The sequence below is a fragment of the Alosa sapidissima genome, chromosome 6, assembly GCF_018492685.1.
Source record: "Alosa sapidissima isolate fAloSap1 chromosome 6, fAloSap1.pri, whole genome shotgun sequence".
Lineage (NCBI taxonomy): Eukaryota > Metazoa > Chordata > Actinopteri > Clupeiformes > Clupeidae > Alosa > Alosa sapidissima.
The window spans coordinates 3201962-3213690 of NC_055962.1; the positions used below are offsets into that span (position 1 = coordinate 3201962).

The following is an 11729-nucleotide window of genomic DNA, read 5'->3' on the forward strand; positions in this document are numbered from 1 at the left end:
AGTGTTGAGTGTTGTTTTACATATTGTTATAGCAGTACAACATTTTCAGCAGATGTTGTTATAGCTATATGTTATCCAAGCTGCCATGGTCAAGGATACTTATACCACATTTCTAAAATACTGTTTTATTAAACAAGAGGCTTGAAATTCATGATGACACATTTCAAGTAAAATGTTATCTAATATTTTATATTTCATGGACCAGATATATCTGGCATGTGAAATGTACAACCCTGTAAAACATTACCCCATAATTAAGGTTTAATGGCTTGAAAATCAGTGCATCAACATATATATATATATATATATAAAAATCCATGAAAATATGTGAATATGCATATACATACATTTAAATAAATATGTATGAACATTTACAATACTTATGACTGTATCTTTCAATCCAACCAACATTGTGCCTGTATGCTATTTTTGCTATTGTATGAATAGCTAACTTCACTTGGTTTTAGACTGCATACAAATAATGCACACACCCTAAACTCTACCCTACCCGCTCATAACATACTTTCCCCAATAGGCTATCAGTATACAGTTGGCATACTGTATAACAATATCAGTTCTTGAGTCAAACATAGGCTATGATGGCACTCTAGATACAATAATGCATCATTAACACTTATAAATGCAAAATACTATGCACTACAGTACTGATGGAGGAAAGTCCTTCAATAATGTCAGTTGTCAGGATGTCTCTTAACACCAGGGCAGGTGAGCTGTACAACACCAAACCCTCTTGACACAAACAAAACAACTACAACATAAAATTGCTCCAATTAGCTTATCAATAAGCTTCCAGCTCAGTAATAATAAACCATACTGTGTGCTTAATACTGTGGCATTGGAGAACTCATGCTGTATACTCTCTAAAATGCTCCATATAAATCACTTTTTTATAAACGTTGTTGCATTTCTTATTTGCAAGTACTGCTCTCATACAGTCACCTAAGCATTGGTTGGTGGTCCCAACACCCCTTAACCTTGATCCAGAACAGACTTAACAGTACACACACCAGTAAATGAGGTTAAAGATGATATAGGCTCCAGGGAATATCATGCGGGAGTAGGTGTCAATGGTATGGGTATTCTGAATAATACTGAAACCCCGAATTCTCTTTTTCTTTGTTCCAGTGTACTCATTGTCTAAAGAGAGGTGGACCACCATGCGCTCCTGTTTTTCTGGGGGGTCTTCAGTCACAATAGGGGCTCTGGTGTAGCCTGCTAGGCTGTTGGTGTCGGCCTCGCTGTAGGTCCCATCCAGCATCATGGTCCTGGTGTGGGACATGCCACAGCTACATGGTAGGGCCTACACACACAGTAATACAGAAAGAGAAAAAGCAGAAGAAAATGGAAACATGGCACAGGTATTGAGGCTTCACTTCAAAAGGTCAATTACTCAGCAGTTACTAAAATACTCAATTCAGGTCGGGTCAAAGGCCTATGTTGTCTATGTTGAGCTTAAACGATGACAGAATATTAAGTTAACGGAGAAAGGGAAGCGTAAAGGACCAGTTAGATAAGAGAATGCATCCCCTTCTCTTCTCTGTGCATGCAATAACCCATTCTTACAGTGGAAGTGGATTACACCAGTTAGCCTATAGCTCTGTTTTAACTATAGGCTAGCCATAGGCTAACTGGTGTAACCCACCTCCTTAGGAGCCGAGTCTAAACGGAAAGATTCTCTTACCTGCTCCTTGGCTTTCTCTCTTAGCTTCCGATCTTTTCCATCCTTCACGGTAGTCAGGTAGTTGACGGCAGCATACTCCAGAACAGACAGAAATACAAACACAAAGCTGACCCACAGGTAAATGTCCACAGCTTTGATGTAGGAGACCCGAGGCATTGATGCATTCACTCCAGTGATGATAGTGGACATAGTGAGCACTGTGGTGATGCCTGGAACACAGACAAAAATAGCAACAAAGTTTAGATCATTACAGTGTTTTCTGATATGTTATTCTGGATTCAGCTTGTTTGTCTTGACAAAGGTAAAAAGTGACACACAGAGGAAAGCCAGCAATCTTAACCATGTTGAACCTTTCAGTAAATCCTACCTAAAGACACTCTGGCAGGGACTGCACGTCTGTCAATCCAGAATGACACCCACGACAGCATGACCATTAGGGTAGCAGGGAAGTACGTCTGGAGCAGGAAGAAGAAGATGTGGCGACGCAAGGTGAAGTTGATGTACAGCCGATTGTACCAGCCTGTAGAAATGAATACAAATGGAAGATCAAGATGAAAGAGAATGCTGTGCAGTCCAGAGGGAGAGAGGAGAAGCTGAGGATGACGCCGAGGCCTCAGGGGAGTGGAAATGACCTGTGCTGCTGTAGAAGGCAAGCCTGGAAGTGGTGTGGAACTGCTGGATTAGAAACTGAGACAGCGAGATCTTGTCATCTGTACTCAGAGAGTCGTTCCCACTCTTCCAGTAGAGCATGAGGTCTTCATCTGTGTAGGCATCTGGACAGCAAATACAGAAGATCCCAACACACACAGCCATTAAGTATTCCACATGATGTAGGTGGCATATTATTCTCTTTTATGAAGTTACTTGTATTCAAATGTCACAGTTTCTTTTTCAGTTGTTTACGTGAATTTGAAAGCGGGTGTCAGAGACTCACAGCTCTCAAGCTCTAGAGTGCATGTCTGTGAATCCAGAGGGAATCGACTGAAGTCCATGTTACATGCAGCAGTTACTGTCACCCTGTGGACAAACAAATCATAAAAAAGCAACCCAAGACTAATAAGGAACCATGCATGAATGAGAAATACACCCTGTGTTAACACTGATCTTTACCTCAGGCTGTAGAGGACGTGGCCATCGGGGTAAACTCTTAGCATAATATTGTCTGTGGTAGTGTCGTGGATGAAGGATCTTTTGGAATGGACAAAGAACACATCTGGCACCCAAATTTTCTTCACTAGCCGGCCATCAAAGGTCATGCTCTTGTTTGTTGTGCTGGGGAAGGACAGGCGCTCATCTTTCCAATAGTGCCGTAGGTAAAGTGTCATGGTGAAGTCCTGAAACACATTTGGTATATTTTTCAGCCTGTGCAGAAAATAGACCTGCTGTTCACATAATATTAGTTTTTCACAATCGCTAAGACACATTTCTTGGTACCCCCACCCTTTTCTCAATACACAAAACCCAATTTTCGTATTACACTCACAAAACCTTCTAACACAATCAAAGTTTTATCTGATCTGATCAAACAAAACCAGTCAAAGGTAAAACACTAATGAGCATTCATTACACACATAAAAAACTGCAAAACAGCGTCCAGGGCATGTAGTTTCAAAGAAAATGCATTTTGTAATTGTGTAATGCAGTGAATACATTTTTTGAATATATATTTTTTAAAGAAAACTAAACCATAACTCAGTAACAGTTTAGATAAATGCATTTCATAACTACTGTAAGTCAAAGTGTCAATATTTTGTGTGGCCACCATTATTTTCCAGCAGTGCCTTAACCCTCTTGGGCATGGAGTTCACCAGAGCTTCACAGGTTGCCACTGGAATCCTCTTCCACTCCTCCATCACGGAGCTGGTGGATGTTAGAGACCATGCGCTCCTCCACCTCCTGTTTGAGGATGCCCCACAGATGATCAATAGGGTTTAGGTCTGGAGACATGCTTGGCCAGTCCATTACCTTTACCCTCAGCTTCTTTAGCAAGGCAGTGGTTGTCTTGGAGGTGTGTTTGGGGTTGTTGCAGCCAAGTTTCAAAGGGGAGGGGATCATGTTCTGCTTCAGTATGTCACAGTACATGTTGGCATTCATGGTTCCTTCAATGAACTGTAGCTCCCCAGTGCAGCTAATGCAGCCCCAGACCATGACACTCCCACCACCATGCTTGACTGTAGGCAAGACACACTTGTGTACTCTTCACAAGGTTTCCACCTCACACTTGACACCATCTGAACCAAATAAGTTTATTTTGGTCTCATCAGACCACAGGACACGGCTCCAGTAATCCATGTCCTTAGTCTGCTTCTCTTCAGTAAACTGTTTGGAGGCTTTCTTGTGCATCATCTGTAGAAGAGGTTTCCTTCTGGGACAGCCATGCAGACCAATTTGATGCCGTGTGTGGCGTATGGTCTGAGCACTGACAGGCTGACCCCCCACCCCATCAACCTCTACAGCAACGCTTGCAGCACTCGTACGTCTATTTTCCAAAGACAACCTCTGGATATGACGCTGATATGACGCTTCTTTAGCCGATCATGGCGAGGCCTGTTCGGAGTGGAACCTGTCCTGTTAAACTGCTGTATGGTCTTCAGTTTCAGGGTGTTGGCAATGTTCTTATAGTCTAGGCCATCTTTATGTAGAGCAATAATTCTTTTTTTCAGATCCTCAGAGAGCTCTTTGCCATGAGGTGCCATGTTGAACTTCCAGTGACCAGTATGTGAGACCAGAGAGTGTGAGAGCGATAACACCAAATTTAACCAACCTGCTCCCCATTCACACCTGAGACCTTGTAACACTAATGAGTCACATGACACCGGGTAGGGAAAATGGCTAATTGGGCCCAATTTAGACATTTTCACTTAGGGGTGTATTCACTTTTGTTGCCAGCGGTTTAGACATTAATGGCTGTGTGTTATTTTGAGGGGACAGTGAATTTACACTGTTATACAAGGTGTACACTGACTACTTTACAATGTAGCAAAGTGTAATTTTATCAGTGTTGTCCCATGAAAAGATATAACAACATATTTACAAAAATGTGAGGGGTTTACTCACTTTTGTGATACTGTATATATTTATTGTCTTTAGGCAGAGATTTTTTAACGAGGAGACACAGCACTCAAAAAATCCTCCATGGAAATGCATGGGGTTAGTTTGTAATGCCAATATGGCTGTTGTCTACACATATCCCGCCCCTTCTGTGGCAAAAAAGTCAACATGTGAATACATTGTGCCAATCATGTGGTGTGGTGTGGTGTGTTGTGAATACATCGTGCCAATCATGTGTTATGATCTCACTGCTGGAGCAAGGTTGGTGTCGTGAAGCCTTATGCACGTGCATATCTGCCTAAATAGATGCCCGATAAGTGCCCAAAAAGCGTTACAAAGTGGCCGCTAAGTGGAGGGACTTGCCTAAAAGGACTTTGCTTTAGGTAGACTCTTTAAAGGTGCTCTAAGCGATGCTGGGTAACGTCACTTCTGAAAGCTAGCTCGCTACTTCCTTCCCCTCCCTCCCGAGCTGCTCCCGTGCAATTGAAACTCTCCTAAACGCGCATCTCGTCTGTGATTGGCTGGAACAGTTTGTTATGTTTTTATGGGCTAGGTTTGCCCAGGTTGTTTTTGTTGCCGTTTGTGGAGCCTGGGTTGTCGTGTTTTTTTGAGATCGTGTTTTTTTACAGAGTACTCAGGACACAGGCAGCTAGCGGTTGGTGAGGTGATTGCAGTAAGTGACATAAAATGTTTCAGCCTAAAAAACGTGTGGCATCGCTTACAGCACCTTTAAGTATGTGCAGTGAAAGCCTGTTGCTGGTTGCAAACACACCAAAAATGTAGTTGCATATTGTGCATGAACCACCAAACTCTACCCATTTAACCACAGTCTGGCATGAAACACTGCATGATGGCTCACGGAGGGAGTCATACTAACAACTGACGACAGCCAGTGAGACTGAAAATAATGCATTTCATAGTAGTGGTCATGGTTGCATGCGATATGGAGAAGATGGTGTGTGGCACTCCGTGGGAGGGTTGTCTCAGACCGAGGGCAACTGACTCTGAGCACTGCGGTTTGAGTGGGCATGCTCTTACTGACAACAGAGCCTTCCCTTCATCACCTAAGCTGATAGTCCCTTGGTTCCACTCACAACATTACATAACTATAAATCAACACAGCTTGTAGAAATTGGGACCAATACAATCAAAAGAATCTAGATTAGTGCTTTTAATAACATTATATGATTGTTTAAAAATAAAAGCATAAAATAACACCAGTATAACAAAAAGGCAGAATGACTACAATAATGCTATGCCACAATGTACAGTTATAGGCAGGTAATATGAAAAGCATAATCTTAAGGTCATAAAGGTCAAAAAACTAACTAATAGCATTTATTTCAAATTTGGTATTGATGTCACTTGATTTAACAAGCTCAGACTGAAATTCAACAAATCCTCCACTGCCCTCCTAAACATCAGCTTACACAACACCCTAATGACCATTTTAGTCCCATTTGTGACAGAGCAGAAGGACACTTTAATCATATTAGCTCAGCATGGGCACATGGGCTGAAAGTTCCACTATGAAAATAAAACATGATCTACTATCTATCTACAATGAAATTACTTATTAGTGAGGAAAAATGCCTCAAATCTGCTTACCATGTCTACTTCTGAAATACTGTCCAAACTCTCCACCTGCACATCAACCCCAACTGGGACAGCAGGACCTGAGGAACACAAGGAATAAGAAGCTTGTGTGTATTTGAAATATACACCCTTGGATGTATACACATTTGTATTGAACTTATTATGATTTTAAAGAGACAACAACCTCCTTCTTGTTAATTTAACAAGAAGGTAATAATCATGTAACAGAATTGTAACTAAATTGATTACTGGTACATTATTTCTTCACTGTACTTGGCCATCCTAGAGCATTAGAATCCTTTATTTTAAAAATGTTATATACATGTCAGCATTTTAAAACTAGATCAATGAAACTAAATGTTACCCTTTGGCACAATTAAACAGGGAGCAAATGCATTGTTCATTTCCTTTTAGGACATAAGCATTTTCTAGTAGAGAAAGAGAAAAGAGGCTTTATAGCTGGAAGACACTGAAAAGTAATCAAGCCTCTGTACTTTACTAGGAAATCTCAATTGGGAAGGTTCACAGATACACTCTGATAGGACTAAGATCAAAAGCTTAACACTGTATCAGTCGGAGCCATGGGATAGTGTTCATAAATTCTTTGTGCCCCTCCAGTCACTGATATGGAACCTTTGTGTTTTTCCTCTTTGGGCGCAACATGATGTACCACACTCATTATCTCTTGTATCCTCTGACTTCACCACAAGCATCCATGGAAATATTTTGTTGTGCTCTGAACTGCATTCCACAATTTCTTGGATTAATGTAAAGCATTTGTTTAAAAAGTCCAGCTGCATGCAGAAACATGCAGTCAGACCACAGAAGCAAGACTTTCATTCTCATTCTTCTACATAATTTATATTGTACATATCTGCTACTACATATATTCAAACAATGTGAAATCCTCAAGTTATCGTAAATGATCATCTATGGCCTGTGAACACTGTCATTGCACGTAGGCCTCTCCTTTTGATCTTTCATGCCTTGGTGCTAGGCTCTGTGCCTGCTTATGTAACAGAGTGGAAAAGCCTTATATTAGTTTGCCTGTTACCTGGCAGTCAGGGTATTAACTCATACTCTGCTGCCAGCTGTGTGCCCTCTCACCCTTCCACACACCATATGCCATCTATCAGATCTGCCAGAGGGGGTGGCACCAGATGTAGCTAGCTCACACCAACCCCCCACCTGTCAGGGTAAAAGTCTGGTGCCCCCTGAAAGGGACAAACCTCTAGATTAAATGAATGAGTACACAAGGTGTATTAGGCAGTGACATGGAAGAAAAGAGAAAATGAATTCACTCGTTGTGATTAAGATCAGTAGCTATGACTCTTTTCTCATTTGGTTTAATTAATTTAGGGTTTTTCAGAAGATTGAAAACATTAGTAACTGTAGATCCAGCTACTTCACACTGTGCACTTCAATAAAAATGTGGCTAAAGGAAATCTGAGTCCATTAGTGTTTCCATCAGTGATTTTATGCAACACTCTCATCGTCATAGGCTGAGTTGTGGGCAGCTGTGGATTCAAAACTTGAGAATTGTCTCGGGTGATTTTCATGGAAATATGAAAAATCAAATGTGTTCCACACAAATAAACCTGTTTCCACCCACACTTTAACTGATGTCAATTGGGATTTTATGTCAGCAAATTTTTTCATATTGGATATGTATACAGTTTTAGGGGTTTCCACTCAGGATTTCCCATTTGAATGCTAAAATTCACATGCAATTCATGACTTATTAAATGGCCTCATTACTAGATCTATGCAGAAAATCTGGATTCTAAATCAAAACTTTCTCATTCTCTCACACAAACACGCACACGCGCACAAATACACACGCGCGCGCGCGCACATTCACGCACACGCGCACAAACACACAGGCTGATGTGATAAATAACTAAGTTCATCAATTAAAAAAGAATGATATTCCTCTTATGGTTTTGACCAAAACCCATTTATGAATACCACATTAATTTTTTGCTAATAAGCAGCCCTAAGGCTTATATACTGTTTTAATTAGTATAATGCAAAGCATAGCTTTCCATGTCTGCTTCTCTGTGTGAAGAGATACTGTCTGGCTGGTTAACAGCTGTTAGCAGGCCACACAGGTCAGAAGATTGTTGCCTAAGTTAATCCATTTGGTCATCAAAAACTCCATCAATTTAATCTCCCCAAGTCACCACAGCTCAGCCAGCTCTCCTCCAGATGGCCTGACCAAACCCTTCACTGGCCATTGCCAAAATGTTTAAGACAAGGGGGAGCCACGGTGCAATCGGCAACATTGCCATCCCTCCTTTAGTCCCAGTGCCCACGTATATCCGATTCAGTCATTTCCAAATCCCATTCCCCATCCCTCACCTACTCGCTCCTTTGACTCTGTCTGTTCTTTTCTGACTTAACACCCGAAATTCTAAAAATAAATCACATTTTTACCCTACAAAAATACTTTGTGTAACAGATGCTAAAACTATCCTGTCTATCTGTGCACCAGAAATAACAACATAAGTAGGCTACAAAATGGCAATCCAAACAATGAAAGACCTAAATCTGTGGACTAAATCTCTGCTAGTGTATCAGACAAGTCCTTCAGAAAAAAAGCATTTCCTGTTAATACAGAGCAGCTCTACATTCATAAAAAGTGCATGGGAACCTGAGCCTGTTAAATAAAGACCTATCTGTTACACTTAATGACTCTGGAATGCCCTCTTTTCCAGGATTCAGAAGGCTAAATCCACCACTGTTTTTTTGTGGACAGATTAAACCTGTGGCTATGGTTTTGACTATCGACAACTAATGTCTCATGAAACTTTGCTCACTGAGAGGACATTTTTTACAGGGTGTGCTTTGTGGTTGCTCAGTAATTATTATAGTATACATTTATTCAAGTAATTATCCTTTTTCTTTAAGTACTGTACATTTCCAAGAACCAGTGTCAGAGTTGTGTGAAATACAGTATCAGACAAAAATGAGTGCTGAAATAGAGTAGACACATTCCTAAACCAGGCCGATTTCTCTTCACTTAATTTTAGATATATTCAAAATGTACTCTAACCTCACTGCTAATATGTTGCCACATTTCTGTAAAACCCTATACTGAAATTTCGTCAAATGGAGGGAGCCTTAGCTCAAAGATCATAGTGGCAACATTTTTACCATTGTGATATCACAACATCAACTTCCCAAATTGTATTCTTTGTACCTGCAGGTAGGCCTACTGGGCTGCTGGTAAAGGAACAGCATCATATTTTCAACAAACAACCAAACATTTTTCTTCATATCTCTGAAAAGCAGGTAGATTATGATATGAAGGTAGCGTAAAAAGATTTACTGGGTGCAAAAAGGACAATGTAGCGCTCCACCAGTGGGATTTGTGGGATTGTGTTTCGCCTGTGTGCCACCCCTTTCCTGAGAGATCTTGCTGGCGCACTAGCATGTTCACTGTGATATGCCTTCTGGAAGCGGGGAGCTTCCATGTAAGAGGCTTTTAATTAGTAACACTGCTTGTCTGCACTGTTTAAAGAGGGCAGACAACACAAATGGTGTGGTGCCTAACAAATACTGCCCCATTTGCTTAGAGTGGCAGTTTCCCTGCTTATGTAAGTCATTGTGTTGGGTAAGGCAGACAATACATCCTTTTAGGTTTTCTTTTTCTAGACATAGGCAGACCCACAAAAGAAATATTTGAATATTTTATCTTCGGTCCTCCCATCTGTACATCTGACTGTCTATTGTCACCAAAGGAATGAATCAGATTTTAATCCCTTAGTGAGTACACACAGGCATTTTTTTGCAGATCCTATCTGTAAGCTTTAGAAGAAAAGATCTTAGAAAGAATGTGTTGCATGAGTGAAAATGAATCACAACACAGCAATGCTTTCACAGAAGCTGAAAGAAAACTGCTTGGATAAGCAAAACGTTTGGCAAAGAAAGTTATACTTCAATATTTTGGAGAAAATATGTAGTGTAAGTGTATTTTTATTGCGATCAGATAACTTGATCATCCTTTATAATGCTAATGACTGAATTACGAAAACACCTGTCGAGTTGTAAAGGCTCACAGACACTCGTAAATATGTCATATTGTAGGCTAGTATAGGGTAGAAAAGGAAGAAAAAACGTGTCAAATTAATTATTGGTGATAAACGAGGCCTACCTGCAAAAGCTGGCCTCATGGTAAAGTCATGGTCGTCCACTCGAAGTAGGTGGTCCGTTTTGACTTTGCGCGTCTTGGTCGCATCAACCATCTTTTTTGATAGAAGCCTGAAATTTTAACCGGTGGTTTGTGACTGACTATATCCTACTTGATGTATCACACAAATCAAACATAGGACATTAAACATTTCATTTATACAAGTTAATTTGTCTGAGCTCACACATAAAAAGCCTTCTCACTTAATCTATCAATTAGATTGAAGAGACTTCTTTCACTGATCCTGACACATTGCGCTTCACATCTGGGCAGATGTTTACATGACACCGATATTAACTATGATGTATAGTACTCGTCTTTGGGGTTACTCTGTAACTATTCCTCAGAAATGATAAAATACCACTTGGTCAAGTCTATGTAACCTACAATCTGCACACCACAAGTGGATCAAATAGGTAGCTTAATTGATAGAGGACTCATGTTTATGATGTTATAAACCTTTTAATCCTCGGATCACAGAATGAGATAAATGCATCCACAGACCAACAAGGTAATGTTGCTAAAACATCGGTCCGCCCTTTTACGCACGGCAGTCTACAGCGCAAAATGCAGTCTTATACACTTGTAATGCTGTAGCCTAATACCACGTTCTCAGGCTCAATGCACGATGTACAACTATTATGTCTGCGAACCCGAGGATGGACAAGCCTCATCAACATAGGCTACTTGGAAAGTTGAGGTCCGTATAATTTCAGTTGTTACGTACGTGCCATGCTTATGAGTTTCCACGGCTCCAGTCCATCTTCTCCGTCTACTACTTTTGTGCTTGCTGCATTCTCCCACAATAATTAGGTAAAAAAGTAAAAACGCCAATTTTGGAAAACAAGTCATCGTGTAGTAACATTAAAAGTCCTTCAAAAAGCGGCACAACCGGATTAATCCATATTTGCAATGGCTTGGGCATAGTAATATACTATGCTTCCAGGACACGCAGACGTTATGATGTGCATTGAAGATTAAAATATTTGTTACGACTGGTTTACTGTCAAAGATAGACTGCTAGCTTCACTTTGAGCATGGAGACGGGATGCTGTATGCGCAAGTTTCACTCGCTCTCTGATTGGCGTGGAGTCTGCAGCTGTGTAATCGCTGGATGGCGGGAGTGCACAGGGACACCCTTCTCCACCAACTGACGTAGGGAATATGATATTCGCAAAAGTTTCGGGG

The 11729-nt window shown here is 40.8% G+C and overlaps 1 protein-coding gene across 2 annotated transcripts; it reads right to left on the reverse strand.

The window, feature by feature from the left end:
- Window positions 1-327: 327 nt before the first annotated feature.
- LOC121711648 (gamma-aminobutyric acid receptor subunit rho-2-like) lies at window positions 328-11716 on the reverse strand. Of its 2 annotated transcripts, XM_042095421.1 has the most exons (9): window positions 11269-11716; window positions 10506-10612; window positions 6362-6429; window positions 2813-3036; window positions 2637-2719; window positions 2335-2475; window positions 2070-2222; window positions 1703-1911; window positions 328-1321 (listed from the first exon to the last, which is right to left on the reverse strand). In XM_042095421.1, exons 1-9 carry the CDS (start codon window positions 11391-11393, stop codon window positions 1013-1015), a joined length of 1419 nt encoding a protein of 472 aa, XP_041951355.1. In that variant the 5' UTR covers window positions 11394-11716; the 3' UTR covers window positions 328-1012. The 2 variants fall into 2 exon arrangements, with proteins under 2 accessions (XP_041951355.1, XP_041951356.1); XM_042095422.1 differs by lacking the exons at window positions 6362-6429; window positions 10506-10612; window positions 11269-11716 and adding an exon at window positions 3465-3864.
- Window positions 11717-11729: the final 13 nt, after the last annotated feature.

Coding starts and splice junctions, on each gene's coding strand:
- LOC121711648 (XM_042095421.1), bottom strand. CDS start 11,393: ATGACTTGTTTTCCAAAATTGGCGTTTTTACTTTTTTACCTAATTATT. Junction 10,613..11,268: donor GAAACTCATAAGCATGGCAC/GTACGTAACAAC, acceptor TTAAAATTTCAG/GCTTCTATCAAAAAAGATGG. Junction 6,430..10,505: donor CATGAGGCCAGCTTTTGCAG/GTAGGCCTCGTT, acceptor TGTGTTCCTCAG/GTCCTGCTGTCCCAGTTGGG.